The sequence below is a fragment of the Molothrus ater genome, chromosome 28, assembly GCF_012460135.2.
Source record: "Molothrus ater isolate BHLD 08-10-18 breed brown headed cowbird chromosome 28, BPBGC_Mater_1.1, whole genome shotgun sequence".
NCBI lineage: Eukaryota > Metazoa > Chordata > Aves > Passeriformes > Icteridae > Molothrus > Molothrus ater.
Window position 1 is genome coordinate 1023305 of NC_050505.2, and position 17143 is coordinate 1040447.

Genomic DNA, 17143 nt, shown 5'->3' on the forward strand with positions numbered 1-17143 from the left:
GTTTTCTTTTTTTTTTTTTTGTTTGGTTTGGGTTTTATGTTATTTTGGGGGTTTTTGGGGTTTTTTTTGTTTTGTTTTGGTTTTGGTTTTTTGGGGGGTTTTTTGTTTGGTTTTTGGGGTTTTTTGGTTTTTTGTTGTTGTTGTTTTTTGGGGGTTTTTTTTGTTGGTTTTTTGTTGGTTGTTTTTTTGTTATTGGTTTTTTTGTTGTTTTTGGGTTTGGTTTTTTGTGGGTTTTTTCTGTTTTTTGGGAGTTTTTTTGTATGTTTGTTTTTGGTGGTTTTTTGGGGTTTTTTGGTTGTTGTTTGGTTGGGGTTTTTTTTTGTTTTTTTTGTTGTTGTTATTGTTTTTGGCGGGTTTTTTGTTGGTTGTTTTTTGTTGTTGGGGTTTTTTTTTGGTTTTTTGGCGGGGCTTGTTTGGTTTTTTTATTTGTTTGGTTGGTTGGTTGGTTTTGGTGTTGTTTGGGGGTTTTTTGGTAGTTGTTTGGTTGGGGTTTTTTTTTGTTTGTTTGGTTTTTTGGTTTTTTTGTTGTTGTTTTTTCCACTCCTCTTGTGCCACCTGCTGACCGAGGGCTCCGTGTCCCCGCAGCCCCGGAGCCTCCCCGCTCCTCCCCCGGCATCTCCCGCTTCCTTCCCTCCCTCACCCCGCTCCCACCGCCAGCCCCCACCCCAATTATCCACGAGGCTTCACCGAAAAAATCCCCTTTAAAAATAACTCCGAGCACTTTGAACCCCGCTGGATTTTGTCTCCCGTGACACAGCAAAGCCCCAAAAATCAGCAATTCCCGCTCGCAGCCGCCACTGCCCCGCTGCTCTTTAACGGGGGCTGGATGAGCACAGAGGGATTTTCCCACCTTTTCCGTCCCCGATTTTGGGGATTTGGAGAAGAAGCAAAGCTGCAGATCCCGGCTGGCCAAGCAGAGGGCACTGCTGGCTCACGATTCCAGCCAGGGCTCTGCTCTTTGAGCCCATCCCAAAGCCCAGAAATCCCAGGAGCAGCAGCTGAGAAACCAAACCTGTGTCCCCTTCATCCCCCTGATTCCAACAGGTCCTAAAAAATCCAGGAATAATAAGTTCAAAAGTGGGAATTACTCCCAGTCGAACAGTGAGCAGTGATGGAGAGCACTGGGCAAGTGCTCAAAATTGAAAAATTGGGGAAAAAGAGATTAAATGGCCACAGGAGATGAGAGCCTGGCCCAGTTTGGGGTTCATCAGGATGTTCTGACACCCAGCTCCATCCCAGAGTCACAGAACGGGTTTCCCAAGAAAATGCACTAAAGTTTCATATTTTTATCCCATGGATTCTAAAATGGAAGATTTTTTTCTTCTTTTTCCCTGCTGATGTTCATTAGAAAGCCCTGGGGAGGGAATGTCCTCCCCTCATCCCCCTGCAGCTCCTTCTCACTCCCATCCTCTCTGCTTTTGCTTTTATTTTGCAGATGGAAAAGGACAGAAAGCAGCCGGGAGGAAGCAGAGGATGCAGAAAACCCCTTCAAGTTGGATTTCAGCTGCACCAGAGCATCCCCAAACCCCTCGGAGGTCCCCCCAGCCCCCTGTGCACCACCTCATTACTCCTTTCATTTATTCACTCCTAGCATTCCCAGTGTCCATATTCCCATGATTCCCTCACTTCTGACCGCTGAAAACCCCAAAATGCGGCAGGGCTGAGGTTCTGGGGGGGTGTTGGCTCTCCTGAGAGGCGGATTCGGGTTTCCAGCGCTTCGGATGCTGCTCGGCCGCCGCAGCTCCTGATGCATCCCAGCGATAGCTCCGAAATCCGACACCGCGGGAGCTGCGGGGATGCGGCTGCCATGGGAACGCTCCCGTCCCAGCCCAAAGTGGTTTTCTCCCTGTTTCATCTAACCTGGTTAGAGAGAGGAGTAATGGCCCTGGAGAGCCGTAACCGGATCAGCCCCGCCCGGAGGGAGCCGGGATTGAGGAGCGCCGGCCATGGATCCTGCCAGGAATTTGAGATGGATCCTGCCAGGAATTTGAGATGGATCCTGCCCGGCTCTTCCCAGGAACTCCCCGGGGACATCCCGGCCCAAACTCCGGCCCAGAGCTTTGGGAAGCACTTGGGAAGGGCCTGATCCCCCTTGGGAAGGGCCTGATCCCCCTTGGGAAGGGCCTGATCCCCCTTGGGAATGGCCTGATCCCCCTTGGGAAGGGCCTGATCCCCCTAGGAAGGGTCTGGTCCCCCCTGGATGGCGTTTGGGAAGAGCCTGAGACATCTGGGAATGGTCTGAGCCCCTTGGGAAGGGCATGGTCCCTCCTGGATGGCACTTGGGGAGGGTCTGATCTTCCCTGGGAAGGGTCTGATCCCTCTGTGAAGAGTCTGATCCCCCCTGGATGGCACTTGGGAAAAGCCTGAGACCACTGGGAATGGTCTGAGCCCCTTGGGAAGGGCCTGATCCCCCCAGATGGCACTTGAGAATGGCCTGTGTCCCCTGGGAAGGGTCTGATCCCCCTGGGAAGGGTCTGATCCTCCCCTGGATGGCATTTGGGAAGAGCCTGAGACCCCTGGGAATGGCCCAAGCCCCTTGGGAAGGGTCTGATCCCCCTAGGAAGGGTCTGGTCCTCCCTGGATGGCACTTGGGAAGAGCCTGAGACACCTGGGAAGGGCCTGAGAACCCTGGGAGGGGCCTGATCCCCCGAGATGGCATTTGGGAATGTTCTGATCCCTCCTGGATGGCACTTGGGGATGTTCTGATGCCCCCTGGATGGCACTTGGGAAGGGTCTAGTCCCCCTAGGAAGGGCCTGATCCTCACTTGGGAATGGTCTGAGTCCCCCTGGGAAGGGTCTGGTCCCTCCTGGATGCCACAGGGAAAACCCCAAAAAGGCTCCAGGAAGGCTCAGCAGCAGGTTTTGGCCTGTGAGGTGATTTAGGAGCCTCACGCAAGGCTCTGGATGCTGCAGAGGCCGCCTGCCAGCAGGGGAGGGCTGGATGTGACCTGTGGGATGCACACGGAGAGGGGTGGGGGTGGCCACAGCCCCAGAGCCATCCTGGGACACCGATGCTGGGTGCAAATCCATTTTCCATCCCTCAGCCCGGCCGTGCCTCGTCTTCCCGCGGGGGCCGAGAGCCAAACCCCGCCCGCCCCTTAACCCCGGAGTCACCAGGGGCGGATGAAGCCACTTCCCCCAATTCCTTCCTGCTCGGCTCCATCCCAGCCGAGCATTTCACCTCGGCGCCGAGGTGGAAAATGAGCCCTGGTCGCTCGCAGCCCCAAACAAAGCGGCCAGAGCCGGCCATGGATCCCCGGGCACCGGGAAAGGGCTGGGGGCGAGCGGGACACGGGCCTGGGCTGGGGAGGGGCAGGGAAACTGAGGGAAGGGAAGGGAAGGGAAGGGAAGGGAAGGGAAGGGAAGGGAAGGGAAGGGAAGGGAAGGGAAGGGAAGGGAAGGGAAGGGAAGGGAAGGGAAGGGAAGGGAAGGGAAGGGAAGGGAAGGGAAGGGAAGGGAAGGGAAGGGAAGGGAAGGGAAGGGAAGGGAAGGGAAGGGAAGGGAAGGATCAGGGAGGGGAAGGGAAGGGAAGGGAAGGGAAGGGAAGGGAAGGGAAGGGAAGGGAAGGGAAGGGAAGGGAAGGGAAGGGAAGGGAAGGGAAGGGAAGGGAAGGGAAGGGAAGGGAAGGGAAGGGAAGGGAAGGGAAGGGAAGGGAAGGGAAGGGAAGGGAAGGGAAGGGAAGGGAAGGGAAGGGAAGGGAAGGGAAGGGAAGGGAAGGGAAGGGAAGGGAAGGGAAGGGAAGGGAAGGGAAGGGAAGGGAAGGGAAGGGAAGGGAAGGGAAGGGAAGGGAAGGGAAGGGAAGGGAAGGGAAGGGAAGGGAAGGGAAGGGAAGGGAAGGGAAGGGAAGGGAAGGGAAGGGAAGGGAAGGGAAGGGAAGGGAAGGGAAGGGAAGGGAAGGAAAGGAAAGGGAAGGGAAGGGAAGGAAAGGAAAGGAAAGGAAAGGAAAGGAAAGGAAAGGAAAGGAAAGGAAAGGAAAGGAAAGGAAAGGAAAGGAAAGGAAAGGAAAGGAAAGGAAAGGAAAGGAAAGGAAAGGAAAGGAAAGGAAAGGAAAGGAAAGGAAAGGAAAGGAAAGGAAAGGAAAGGAAAGGAAAGGAAAGGAAAGGAAAGGAAAGAGGAGAGTGTAAGAAAAAAGAAAAAACCGTGCAGAGTCTGGGCTTCCCCCACCAAAGGGATTCAGGAGATGCTGAGGGGATGCTGAGCCCTGAGCCTGAAAACCTGGGGAGGGGAGCTCGGTGATTCCCGTGATGTGTCCAGCCAAAATTCTCACCTTACACTGGGAAATGGGAATGGTGGAATACGGAAAGGCTGGGAAATGCCTCAGATAGGACCCCATGGGCAGGGATGTGAACCCGACCCGTGGGGGGCTCCGAGCCCTTTCCTCCCCCAGCCTCTGGATTTATTTTCCCTCCTGCTGCAGCCCCTCACTTCCCTGCCTGCCTGGGGCCGTTTATTTACCCACCCTCCCCTCCTGGGCCGCTTTCCCTGGGCGGAGGCACCGGCTCAGCCCGGCCGCGGCCGGCCCGGCTCTGTCAGGGCTATCAGCGAACACCCGCCCTGAGCCCGGCTGGAATTTTAATGGCAATCGCCGCTCCCTGGGCTCAGATAAGGCGCAGCATCACCCCCGGCCCGAGGGGCTCCCCAGGACCCCCGCGCTGTCCCACGGGGTACCAGGACCGCAATTCATGGGGGTACCCTGACCCCTCTGCACGCCCAGCTCTGAGCTCTGCCAGCTCAGCCGAGGAAGCGCTGGGACAAACTGGGACAAACTGGGAGGGATCTGGGCCCGGAGCTGTCCCTGTCGCAGCGTCCCCTCCCCTCCCGCAGGAGCTTGGTGGTCTGCGCTCCTTATCAGCGCTTATCTGCCGGAGCCGCTGGCTAATGTGACCTTAATGGAGCTCAAATGGACTCGATTTGTTTTATTGCGGCTCAACCCAAAGCCCGGCACCCCCTGCCCCCCTCCCTCCGCTCCCTTGTTTTGGAAACACGCAGGGAAGGGAAGGGAAGGGGCTGCTCCTTCCTGGGGCTCAGGGGGCAGCGCATGGGGAGCCGGAGCCCCCCGGGCGGCAGGGAGAGCCCCCCCAGCCCTGCCCCTGCTCCCCCCGCTCCCCCCGGGCCCCGCGGAACCCCCGCGCCGGGGCTGCTCCGTGCAGGGTCGGAGCCGGGAGCGGGGCTGGCAGCGCCCGGCGCCCCCCGCGCTCGGAGATGCTGCCCACGCCCTTCTCGGTGCGGGACATCCTCAAGCTGGAGGCTCCCGGGGACCCCCGAGCCGGGCAGGACGAGCCGCGGCCGCGTAAGTGCCCGCGGGACCCTGCGGGACGGGCGGGGAGGCACCGGGGGGACCCCGCGGAGCCGCTCTCGTTCCCCCGGCGCGGATCCCGAGGGCAGCGTCACAGCCTCGCCCCCGCCGGTCCCGCTGGTTCCCCTTTTCCCTCCCTTTTCCCTTTATCTCCCTCTTTTTTACTCGCAGGTTTGGTTTTTTACGGTTGTTTGGGGCATTTTCGCGCATCCCCGCAGCTCCGGCTGCTCTCAGGGAAACGGGACGGTCCGGGGGTGGATGGAGCTGGGGCTGGATTTGGGATTTTTAGGAGTTTTTCCTGCCCCAAGTCGCCCATGGCCGCCGCTTTCGATGTCACCCCCGTGTCGCGCTCCGTGAGCCGGCCCCGCTGGGGACACGCCCGGCCGGGAGCGCAGGGGATCCCCGAGGAGGATCGGGGCTGTCCCGCTTCTCTAAAATCCCCAAATTTCCTCTGCTCCCGTTTCCCGAACCCCCGGCGGCGGCAGAGGGGGAAACCAGTGGGGACAGAGCGGGAGCACTGGGCAGACTGGGAGAGGGGGACCCGGGGCGGATTCTGGATAAATTCTGGATAAAATTAATTCTGGATAAAAATCTCCTTTTTTCCCCCCTCCTAATGACGCCTCTGATGTTTTGGGGCTGCCACTGTCCGAGGGGTACAAAGAAAGGCGGGTACACAGCAGGTTCGAGCATTCCAGATCCCAAATCCCCTTTCCCCACTATCCTGCTTCCAGAGCCTTCAGCACCGCCTGGAACTCCCGAATTCCCTGCCGGGGTGTCCCAGAGCATCCCAGCCGCAGCCGGCCCTGATCCCGGCAACTCCTCTGCCGCACAAATTCCTTAAAAAATCAGAAATCCCCCTAAACCAGCAACTCCTCTCAGATTTAAGGATTTTCCCTCCTCCACTCCCAGCTCCTTCGGGGGTTTTTGTTTTGCCGAAATCCAGAGAAATGTGGGATTCTCCTTTCCTGGAGCTGGAGGCAGATCCTGCCGGAGGTCGGGATTCCACAGCAGGATAGTGGGGAAAGGGGATTTGGGGTCTGGAATGCTCGAACCTGCTGTGTACCCGCCTTTCTTTGTGCCCCTCGGACAGTGGCAGCCCCAAAACATCAGAGGCGTCATTAGGAGGGGAAAAAAGGAGATTTTTATCCAGAATTAATTAAAAAAAAAAAAAAGGAAAATAGAAAAAAATGGGGGCAATTTATTGAGTTCTCAAGAAATATTATGGGAAAATTCATATTAAATTTACCACGTCTCAACCTTTACTTTATGAACTGTCAGCCCTACTCCATCCTGTTCCCAGGGGGTTCCATTCCCGATTTGAGCCCTCCCTGTCGCTGGGAACAGAGCCGGATTTGGGTCTGACTTTGCTTTGTTTTCCTCCCTGCCGCAGGGAAATCTCTGCTCGCCCCGCGCTTGGAGGCCGAGGAGGATCCGGGGGAGCCCCGAGAGGCGCCGGGGCAGCGGCAGCGGCGGAGGCCGCGCGTTCTGTTCTCGCAGGCTCAGGTGCTGGAGCTGGAGCGGCGCTTCCAGCGGCAGAAATACCTGTCCGGGCCCGAGCGGGAGCAGCTGGCGGCGCTGCTGCAGCTCAGCCCCACGCAGGTGAAGATCTGGTTCCAGAACCGGCGCTACAAGAGCAAGCGGCAGCGGCAGGAGCCGGCGGTGCCCGCGCTGCCCCCGCGCACGGTGCCGGTGCCGGTGCTGGTGCGGGATGGCGAACCCTGCCCGGGGGGCTCCCGGCCCTTCCCGGCTCCCTGGGCAATCCCGGGCCCTTTTTCCTTCAGCTCCTGCCCCGGCGGCGGCGCTTGCGGGGCGGGGTGCGGGTACCCCGCGGTGTCGCCCGGTGCCGCCCCCGGCGGTGCCACCCCCGGCGGTGCCCAGCGCCCGCGCCCGGCCCTGCCCGCGGCAATCGGCGCCGGGAGCCGGGGCTGAGCGGGGACGGGCACCGGGAGAGCGCCCGATGCGCCAGAGCCCGGCCCCGACCGGGCAGCGGCCACATCCAAGGGATTCCCGCCGGCCCAAAGGATTTCAGCATCCACACCCAGAGGATTCCTATTATTGACGATATTAATGCTTTGTGTTCCTGTAATTTCTAGATTTATTTTTGAAATCTCAAAGGATTTCAGCCGCCAAATCCAAAGGATTCCTGCCACCCCAAAGGATTTCACCATCCAAATCCAGAGGATTCCCGCCAGCCCCAAGGATTTCACCATCCAAATCCAAAGGATTTCTGCCACCCCAAAAGATTTCAGCAGCCACATCCAAAGGATTCCTGCCAGCCCCAAGGATTTCAGCATCTGAATCCAAAGGATTTTTGAAATCCCAAAGGATTTCAGCAGCCACATCCCAAGGATTCCTGTCATCCTAAAGGATTTCAGCAGCCAAATCCAAAGGATTCCTGCCAGTCCAAAGGATTTCACCATCCAAATCCAGAGGATTCCTACCACTCCAAAGGATTTCAGCAGCCACATCCCAAGGATTCCTGCCACCCCAAAGGATTTCAGCAGCCAAATCCAAAGATTTCTCTCAGCCCCAAGGATTTCATCATCCAAATCCAAAGGATTTTTGAAATCCCAAAGGATTTCACCATCCAAATCCAAAGGATTCCTGCCAGCCCGGACAGTGGAACCACCCCTGGAAAGGGAGAAGGGGACGCTGCCCCACTGCCCCACAGCCCCACAGTGACTTCTGGCACACAACAATTATAAATTATTTATTATTAAACAATAATTCGGAGTCTGGCCCCTCTCGCTCCCGAGGGATTTGCTCTCCCAGGATGCCACCAGGACTTTTCCTTCCTCAGGATAACGGGAAAACAGGGGCTGTGCACATCCCTGTGCTTTTTTTTTTATATTACTGACAATATTTAATGCTTTGTGTTCCTGTAATTTCTAGATTTATTTCTGGTTTGTTTTTCTTAATAAGTCTCAGCACAGGTATGGATTTCTGCCTTTATTATTAATATTATTGTTACTATTATTATTGTTATTATTTGCAAGTAAAAACTAATCAGTGAAATTGTGGTTTCACTCTCTCGTCATTTCTCACTTTGTATTTTGAATTTTACCATCTGCAATTTGCACCTGAGCCTCCAAACCTGAGCCAAAGAAAAATAAAAATCAAATCAAATCATAATAATCCAGGCAAAAATTACCTTGTAGTCCAAGTTTGGGAATTCCACAGGGTCCTTTTCCTTGCAGTTCCACAGGGAATTCCTTTCCCCTACAATTCTACAGGAAAATCCCTTTTACCTGTAATTTCACAGAGAATTCCCTTTTCCCTGCAATTCCACAGGAAATTCATTTTCCCTGAATTCCACAGGGTCCTTTTCCCTGCAGATCCACAGAAATTTCCCTTTTTCCCTGCAATTCCACAGGGAATCCCCTTTTCCCTTCAATTCCACTGGGAATCCCCTTTTCCCTTCAATTCCAAAGGGTCCTTTTCCCTGCAATTCCACAGGAAATTCCCTTTCCCTGCAGTTCCCCAGGGAATTCCTTTTCCCTGAATTTCACAGGGTCCTTTTTCCTTCAATTCCACTGGGAATTCCCTTTTCCCTGTAGTTCCCCAGGGAATTCCCTTTCCCCTGCAATTCCATAAGGAACTCCTTTTCCCTGCAATTCTACAGGGAATTCCCTTTTCCCTGCAATTCCATAAGGAACTCCTTTTTTCCCTGCAAATCTACAGGAAATTCCCTTTTCCCTGCAGTTCCACAGGAAAATCCCTTTTCCCTGCAATTCCATAGGGAACTCCTTTTCCCCCTGCAATTCCACAGGAAATTCCCTTTTCCCTGAAGTTCCACAGGGAACTAATTTTCGCTGCAATTCCACAGGAAAATCCTTTTCCCTGTAATTCCACAGGGAATTCTCTTCACCCTTGAATTCTCAGGGAATTCCCTTTCCCCTGCCCTGGGAGTCGCTGCTGGCACTGGGACAAGCCCTGGGCTCACCTGAAATCCCCAACAGCACCGGGAGTTTTCCTTGCAGGTCCAGCCACAAATCCCGGGAAACTCTCCCAGATTAAGGCAGAAATAAAGCAGGGAATGGCTTCCCTCAGGAAATAAAGCCTGGAAATGGGAATGGTGAGAGCTGGAGGAGCTCCGGGCAAAGCCCCCAGGGATTGCTGGGATTGCCCAGGGCAGGGCCAGGATTTGGACTCGATGATCCCTTGGGTCCCTCCCAGCTCAGGATATTCCCAATTCCTTCATAACTCTGCCCAAATTCCCTTTCTCTGCCTAAACCCAGGCTGAGCCATTGCAGCTCCTGAGCTTTCCCAAGCGTTCCGTGAGTTTGGGGGGACAATTCCCAAACCAGAGGCTGCGGAAGGAAAAAGGGCTGGGAAAGCCAAGTTTGGGGCACGTTTGCTGAAGCGCTGGCGGCTTCGGGCGGCCGTAACCAAACACCTCCTGTAAAATCAACAAAGTCCGCAGGGGATTTGAGGAAATCTTTTGTTTCCCTTTTTAAGGGTAAAAAACCCCAGGCCCGGCTGAAGGGGCTGGGTTCGGGAATTAAAGAAGGCATCAGGGCTGATATTCCAGCAGGAAAAGGGGCTTGGAGCCAGCAGAGCTGCAGGAGGTCACTGATAAATTCGTATTTAGAGATTTAGAGATTTATTTAAAGAGAAACTGCCCGCAATTCCCAGGGATTCTGCTCATGAGCATCACCAGAGCTCCCACGGGACCTTCCCCAGAGATGGATTTGCCTTGGGATGGCGCAAGGGGAATTTTTAATCCCGTGTTCCCCACACTGGGGTTGTTTTCCAGCAACCACAAATCAATCAGGTCCTCGGGACAGAATCTGTTCCTGCAGGCGCCTCCCCTCGTGGTTTTTCTTGGGTTTGAGAAGGTTTTGCTCCTTTTGGGTGACCACGACTTTGTTGTTAAAGTTGTTCAGGCTTCTTACATGAATTGAGGGATTAGTCTGAGCTGAAGACTTAAACTTTCAGCCTTTTCCATGCCAGGATTTGCCTCTGGAGCTGCTCTGCCTGGCTTTTAAATCATCCCCAGGCTCTCGTTGGAGCAGCTTTGCAAAGCTTTGACATTTCCCCGTTTTCCGACACGCTCTGAGTGCATCAAAGTGGAGGCATTTGAGGAAAACCCTCAAAATAAATGTAAAAACCACCCAACCCTTTTATTTCTCTACTTTTCCCCCTGGAAGCAGCATTTTCCCGAAGAGCTCAGGGGTGGAAATCATTCCCATCAGCAAGGGAAGCAGAGCTGGGATTGGGGTGATGGATGCATCCTCCAAGGATGCTCTTCCAAAAAATCCCAGTCTGGACTCATTTGATCCCGAAATCCGCGTCCCCATCTTCAGGTCCGGGGGGGATCTGTGAGCAGAGAGGGCAAGGGAGGCGCAGAGGGGCGGTGGGACCCCACAGATCCACAGGAGGGGGAAGGCAGCGCCCGAACCCGGCGGGAGCCGAGCCCCGGCCGAAGGGCGTGGACCGTGCCGGGCGCTCCAATCAGCCCCGGGAGGTTTGGCCCGGGCCGGATAAATGCGGGCCCGGGCCGGATAAATGCGGCGAGCCCCGGGCAGCGGCAGCAGCCGGGCAGGAGCGGCCGGGACGCGGCAGAGCTCGGCCCGCACCCCCCGGCCATGAGCGGCTCCCCCGGGCCGGCCCCGCGGGCCCAGCCCGGCCCCGCACGGCCCCGCAGCTCCTTCCTCATCCAGGACATCCTCTGGGAGCCCGAGCCAGCCCCGGGCAGCGGGAACGCGCAGCTGGGAGCGGCCAGCGAGGAGAGCGGCGCGGCCAGCCCGGCCACGGGAGCGCCCCCCGCGGGTCCCCAGCGCCCCGGAGCCCCGGGGACAGCGCCGGGAGCCGAGCCAGGTGACACCGGGGAGCGGGAAGGGCTGGGCTGGGCGGGGAGGGAGCGGGGATGGAGAGGGGATGGAGCAGGAATGGATTGGGAATGGATCAGGAATGGATCAGGAATGGATCGGGGATGGATCGGGGGAGGGATCGGGGGATGGATCAGGGAATGGATCGGGGAGGGAGCAGGGATGGAGAGGGGATGGAGCAGGAATGGATCAGGGGATGGATCAGGGGATGGAGAGGGAATGGATTGGGGATGGATCAAGGATGGATTGGGAATGGATCGGGGAGGGAGCGGGAATGGATCAGGGGATGGATCGGGGAGGGAGCAGGGATGGAGAGGGGATGGAGCAGGAATGGATCAGGGGATGGATCAGGGGATGGAGAGGGAATGGATTGGGGATGGATCAAGGATGGATTGGGAATGGATCTGGGAGGGAGCGGGAATGGATCAGGGGATGGATCGGGGATGGAGCAGGAATGGCTGTGCTTGGATCAGGGAATGGATTGGGAATGGACCAGGGATGGATCGGGACAGTCTGTGCTTGGGTCAGGGAATTGATCGGGGATGGATCAGGAATGGATCAGGACAGTCTGTGCTTCGGTTGGGGATGGATTGGGAATTGATCAGGAATTGTCTGAGTCTGGGATAAGGAATGGATCAGGAAGGGCTGTGCTTGGATCAGGGATGGATCAGGGGATGGATCAGGGATGGCTGTGCTTGGATCAGGGAGTGGATCAGGAGTGGATCAGGGATGGATCAGGGGATGGATCAGGGATGGATCAGGGATGTCTTAGCATGGGTCAGGGAATGGATCAGGATCCAGACCTGGAGCTGCTCCCAGATTAAACTGCAGGAATGTCTGAGCTGGAGCAGAGGAGAATAAGGAATTCAGAGACTGAGTGAGAACCTTTCCCCAGTGTCCCAAAGGGCTCCAAGCTCAGAATCTGCCTCAAATGTTGCTTAAAAACCCAGTTTGATGCATTTCTACAAAAACTTCTGAAAAAAATTCCCTTTAATGCAGATACCAGGAAAGGCCCCTTAGGAAGGGGCTGCCCAGAGGGGGAGAAGCAGCGTCCCAAAGTCCCAGTGGGACACAGGATTTTGGGACAAGATTTTTGGGGAGGGGACTCAGCCTTTCCCTGCCCAAACATCCCAGGCCAAGCTCAAACAGCCCCAAATCCCTTTGGAATTCCCCAGTGCCAGCTCTCCTCAGACAGCCCTCCCTGCCAGGGGAATTTTGGCTTTCCAGCCCAATTCTGTGAGCAGAAATTCCTACATAAAAGCTCTGGGGTTCCAGGGACAACCAGGATTCACAAAGTTGGGAATTCAATCCCTTGGTTTTTTCTTGAGCTTCTGTTCACACCTTAAGAAAATAAACGGAGAAATGACCAAAAGCCAAAAGAATTGGCCGATTTCCATTTGGATAACGCTCAAAAAGGGATTAACTCCAGAAGTAAATTTATCTGAGGGGTTTTAGCTCTTGTGGGTGAGACTTCCCTGGAGCTCAGCACCTTCCTGGCTCCTGACTCTGGTGATCCATCAGGAATTAGCTGGAGATCCAAGGCCAGGTCTGAAGTTTGAGATGCAAAGGGTTAAAACTGCCCCAAAATCTCTTGGCATTGCCTTGGAGTTATGGGATGGAAAAGGCAGGAATTCATTCCCTGCTCTGCCCCTGCACCCTGCCCTGAGCTGCTCCCATTGCCCGTTCCCATGAGGACCGAGGAGCTGGAGGATCCATTTCCTTTGGGAATTCTGATTTTCCCACAGGGAGGATATTCCAAAGCAGGGCTTGATATGAATCCTGCAGAAAAAAATCCTTTGGTACCATTTTGGACATAACAACAGAACCTTGGGATTGAGGGAGACGTCCACCAGCACTGGAAAATTTCCCTTTTGGGGATTTAATTCCATCCTATCCTATCCTATCCAGAGATTTTATTCCATTCTGTCCTATCCTTTTTTATTTTAGGATATTATTCCTATCCTATCCTTTTTTATTTTAGGATAGTATTCCACCCTATCCTATTTCATTTGGGGATATTATTCCACCCTATTCTATTTTATTTCGGGATATTTTCCCATCCTATCTTATTTTATTTGGAGATATTTTTCCATCCTATCCTATTTAATTTGAGGACATTATTCAATCCTATCCTATTTTATTTGGGGATATTATTCCTATTCCTGCACTGGAAAATATCCCTTTTTGAGGATTTTATTCTATGCTATCTCCACTCTTATCCCTATTCCCATCCACCCCTTGGATCTCGGTTCCTATGGAATTCTGGAGGATATTAATTAAAACCTGTAATTTAGGAAGACAAAACTCCTCTACATGACTCTCCCACCATCAAATTAAACCACAGGAAATATGAAAAATTGGAATAGAAAATAGGAATTTTTTTCCTCTCTGTAAGGAGGAAAACCAAGTGATTTTGGTGGGATTTTGTTTCCGAGTGGGCATTTTTGTCCAGGTGAGGATTTTTGTCCAATTGGGAATGTTTTTGTCCAATTGGGAATGTTTTTGTCCAGGTGGGGATTTTTGTCCAATTGGGAATTTTTTTGTCCAGGTGGGGATTTTTGTCCAGGTGGGGATTTTTGTCCAAGTGGGAATTTTGTCCAAGTGAGAATTTTTGTCCCAGTGGGGATTTGCGACCAAGTGAGAATATTTTATCCAAGTGGGGATAAATTTTTGTCCAGGTGGGGATTTTTATCCAGGTGGGGATTTGTATCCAAGTGGGAATTTGTATCCAAGTGGGAATTTTTGTCCAGATGTCCTGTCCTATCCTATCCCAGGTGGGAATTTCTCTCCCAGTGGGAACTTTTGTCCAAGTGGGAACTTTTGTCCAAGTGAGAATTTTTGTCCAGGTGGGAATTTTTATCCAGGTGGGAATTTTTGTCCAGATGTCCTATCCTGTCCTATCCTGTCCTATCCTGTCCTATCCTATCCTATCCCAGGTGGGAATTTCTCTCCCAGTGGGAATTTTTGTCCAGGTGGGAATTTGTATCCAAGTGGGAATTTTTGTCCAGATGTCCTATCCTATCCTATCCTATCCTATCCTATCCTATCCTATCCTATCCTATCCCAGGTGGGAATTTCTCTCCCAGGTGGGAATTTCTGTCCGGGTGGGAATTTTTGTCCAGATGTCCTATCCTGTCCTGTCCTATCCTGTCCTATCCTGTCCTCTCCTCTCCTCTCCCAGGTGGGAATTTCTCTCCCGGTGGGAATTTTTGCCCAGCTGGGAATTTGCGTCCGAGCGGGGATTTTTCTCCATGTGGGAATTTTCCCAAGCCGTTCTTTCCCGTTTCTCCCTTCCAGAGGTGCCGCTGCAGCCGTTCCTGCCCGAGCGCGGCCCCGCCGCGGCCCCGCCGCCCCCCAGGCCGGGCAAACGCTCCCGAGCCGCCTTTTCCCACAGCCAGGTGATCGAACTGGAGCGCAAATTCAGCCACCAGAAATACCTGTCAGCCCCGGAGAGAGCGCACCTGGCCCGGCACCTGCAGCTCACCGAGACCCAGGTCAAGATCTGGTTCCAGAACAGGAGGTACAAGACCAAGAGGAAACAGGTGGTGGCCGGCATGAGCCGCTCGGACTCGCGCCAGGAAGCGCCAGAATTCCCGGGAATGTCGCTGCTGGCGCTCAGGGGTGCCTGGCCCTACCTGCCCTGCCTGTACTACGTCAATTCCTGGAGCCCCTCCTGGTAGAAATGGCTTTGTTAGGTGGCTTTTCCTTCAATCCAGAAGGGAGAGATTGCAGTGGCAGCGTCTTGTACACTGAAATAAGTGAAAAAGAGCCCAAATTTTCATTGCAATGCCCTGGGAATTCCCAGGGAATCCGTGGCTGCCCCATCCCTGGAAGGGCCCAAATCCAGGCTGGAGCTGAGGGCACCTGGCCTTACCTGCCCTGACTCTACTGCGTCAATTCCTGGAGCCCCTCCTGGTAGAAATGGCTTTTTTAGGTGGAAAATAGAATTTTCTCCCTAAGTTTGGGGTGGTTTAGCTCTGTGTTGCTCTTCCTAGAGCAGATATGGGGTGGGACTTTCAGTGGCAGCAGACGCCACTAACACTGAAATAACCAAAGAAAAAACAAACCAAAATTTTAATAACAGTTAATTCAGTGTTTGATTGCAGTGCTCTGGGAATTCCCAGGGAATCCGTGGCTGCCCCATCCCTGGAAGTGCCCAAATCCAGGCTGGAGCTGAGGGCACCTGGCCCTACCTGCCCTGGGGAATTCCTGCAGCCCCTCCTGGTAGAAATGGCATTTTTAGGTGGAAAATAGAATTTTTTCCCTAAATTTGGGGTGTTTTAACTCTGTGCTGTCCTTCCTAGAGCACACTGAGGGTGGGATTTTCAGTCCCAGCACAAACCACTAACACTGAAATAACCAAAGAAATTTTAATTGCATTTAATTCAGCGTTTGATTGCAACACTCTGGGAAGTCCCAGGGCTGCCCCATCCCTGGCAGTGCCCGGATCCCTCCCGCAGCCGGAGGTGCCCCGGTGCCAGCCCGCAGGGACAATGGGGCGGTGACAGACGAGCTTTGCACATCCGGCTGCTGGCCCTGCCGAGCAGCAAATCCCCGCCGCAGCTGCAGCCTGGGGCTTGCAGTTGTGTTTTCCCGGCCCAAATCACCCGGGATTCCGTGGATCAGCCCCATTCCCAGCGCTGGGGCACCACAACAGCAACAGGATCATCCCAACAAGTCTTTTTTTAGGGGGAAATTTCCCATTTGCACTCAGAGAATAGCAAAAATTCAAAATTTCAGAAACTAATTTTCCTTAAAGTCTCATCAATTCCATGAGAAAAGGAGATTTCCTTTATTGCTTCCCTTTTTTAGATGGAAAATATCCTTAACATTGGATATTAAGGAGTATTTCCTTAAATATTTCCTGAATACTTCCTTGCATGAATTTTAATGGACTTTCTCAGCTGAAAGTGCATTTTCTCAGCTGGACTAACTCAGCAAACTCTGTTGGAGCAGATTTCATCTCCTGGGACTAAAATCCACCGAGGTTTCTTCCCTGGGAAGCTCCAGGAATGTTCCTGTGATTCCTGCTCTTCCCATGGAAATGAAAATTCCCTCCTGGAGCAGGGAAATGCAGCCAGCAGAGAACGGGAAGGATCTGCCCGGATTTTCCCCTTTTCCACGGGATTTTTTTGGGATTTCTCTTTCATCTGCCGAATCCTCCGAGCTCCCAGGCAGAGGAGGCAAAAATTCCAGGGGCAAAATTGCAGGGAAGGGAGGGCAGGGAGTGGAGGACACCGAACTCAGAGCCGGGAATTTTTCTCTCGCTATCAGAATTCCTGTGCTCCGGAGGCCGAGCCGTGCCTCTGGCATTGCCTCTTTTAGGACAGGAACTTTTTAGAAAAGTAACTTTTCCTATCTCCGGCTCCATTCTTCTGCCGCCCTCGGGCAGCCCCCGAGGATCCCGGATTCCAGAGGGAAGGACAGAGGGAAGGACAGAGGGAAGGACATCTCCTCTCGCTGTTGCAAAATGTTCCCATCCCTGCTCTTATCCACTGGCAACAACAAAAATCCCTTTATTCACCTCCAAATAAAAATAAAAATAAAAATAAAAATCCCTTTATCCCCCCCCGAGGGCACCTCCTGCCCAAATCCCGCGGGTTTCGCTCCCAGAGCCTCGGGGCTGCTGGGATCCGGCACGGACCGGGCTCAAGCTAAAACCGGCTCGGACACCGAGCTTAAACTAAAACTGCCACGGACACCGAGCTTAAACTAAAACTGCCACGGACACCGAGTTTAAACTAAAACTGCCACGGACACCGAGATTAAACTAAAACTGCCACGGACACCGAGTTTAAACTAAAACTTGCACGGACACCGAGCTTAAGCTGAAACCGACTCGGACACCAAGCCTAAACTAAAATTTGCACGGACACCGAGCTTAAACTAAAACCTGCTTGGACACCGAGTTTAAGCTAAAACCGGCTCGGACACCGAGTTTAAGCTAAAACCGGCTCGGACAGGCACGGACACTGAGCTTAAACTAAAACCGGCACGGACAGAGTTTAAACCCAGC

At 53.8% G+C, this 17143-nt stretch overlaps 2 protein-coding genes across 2 annotated transcripts; both read left to right on the forward strand.

The window, feature by feature from the left end:
• Positions 1-5202: 5202 nt before the first annotated feature.
• On the forward strand, positions 5203-7225 carry NKX2-6 (NK2 homeobox 6). The gene is made up of 2 exons (XM_036396554.1): positions 5203-5290; positions 6687-7225. The coding sequence occupies exons 1-2, from the start codon at positions 5203-5205 to the stop codon at positions 7223-7225; spliced, it is 627 nt and encodes a 208-aa protein (XP_036252447.1).
• A 3579-nt stretch (positions 7226-10804) lies between these two features.
• Positions 10805-14807, forward strand: NKX3-1 (NK3 homeobox 1). Its single transcript, XM_036396553.1, is given in 3 exon segments — positions 10805-10874; positions 10877-11116; positions 14425-14807. Coding segments are annotated over 3 exon segments (693 nt in total).
• Positions 14808-17143: the final 2336 nt, after the last annotated feature.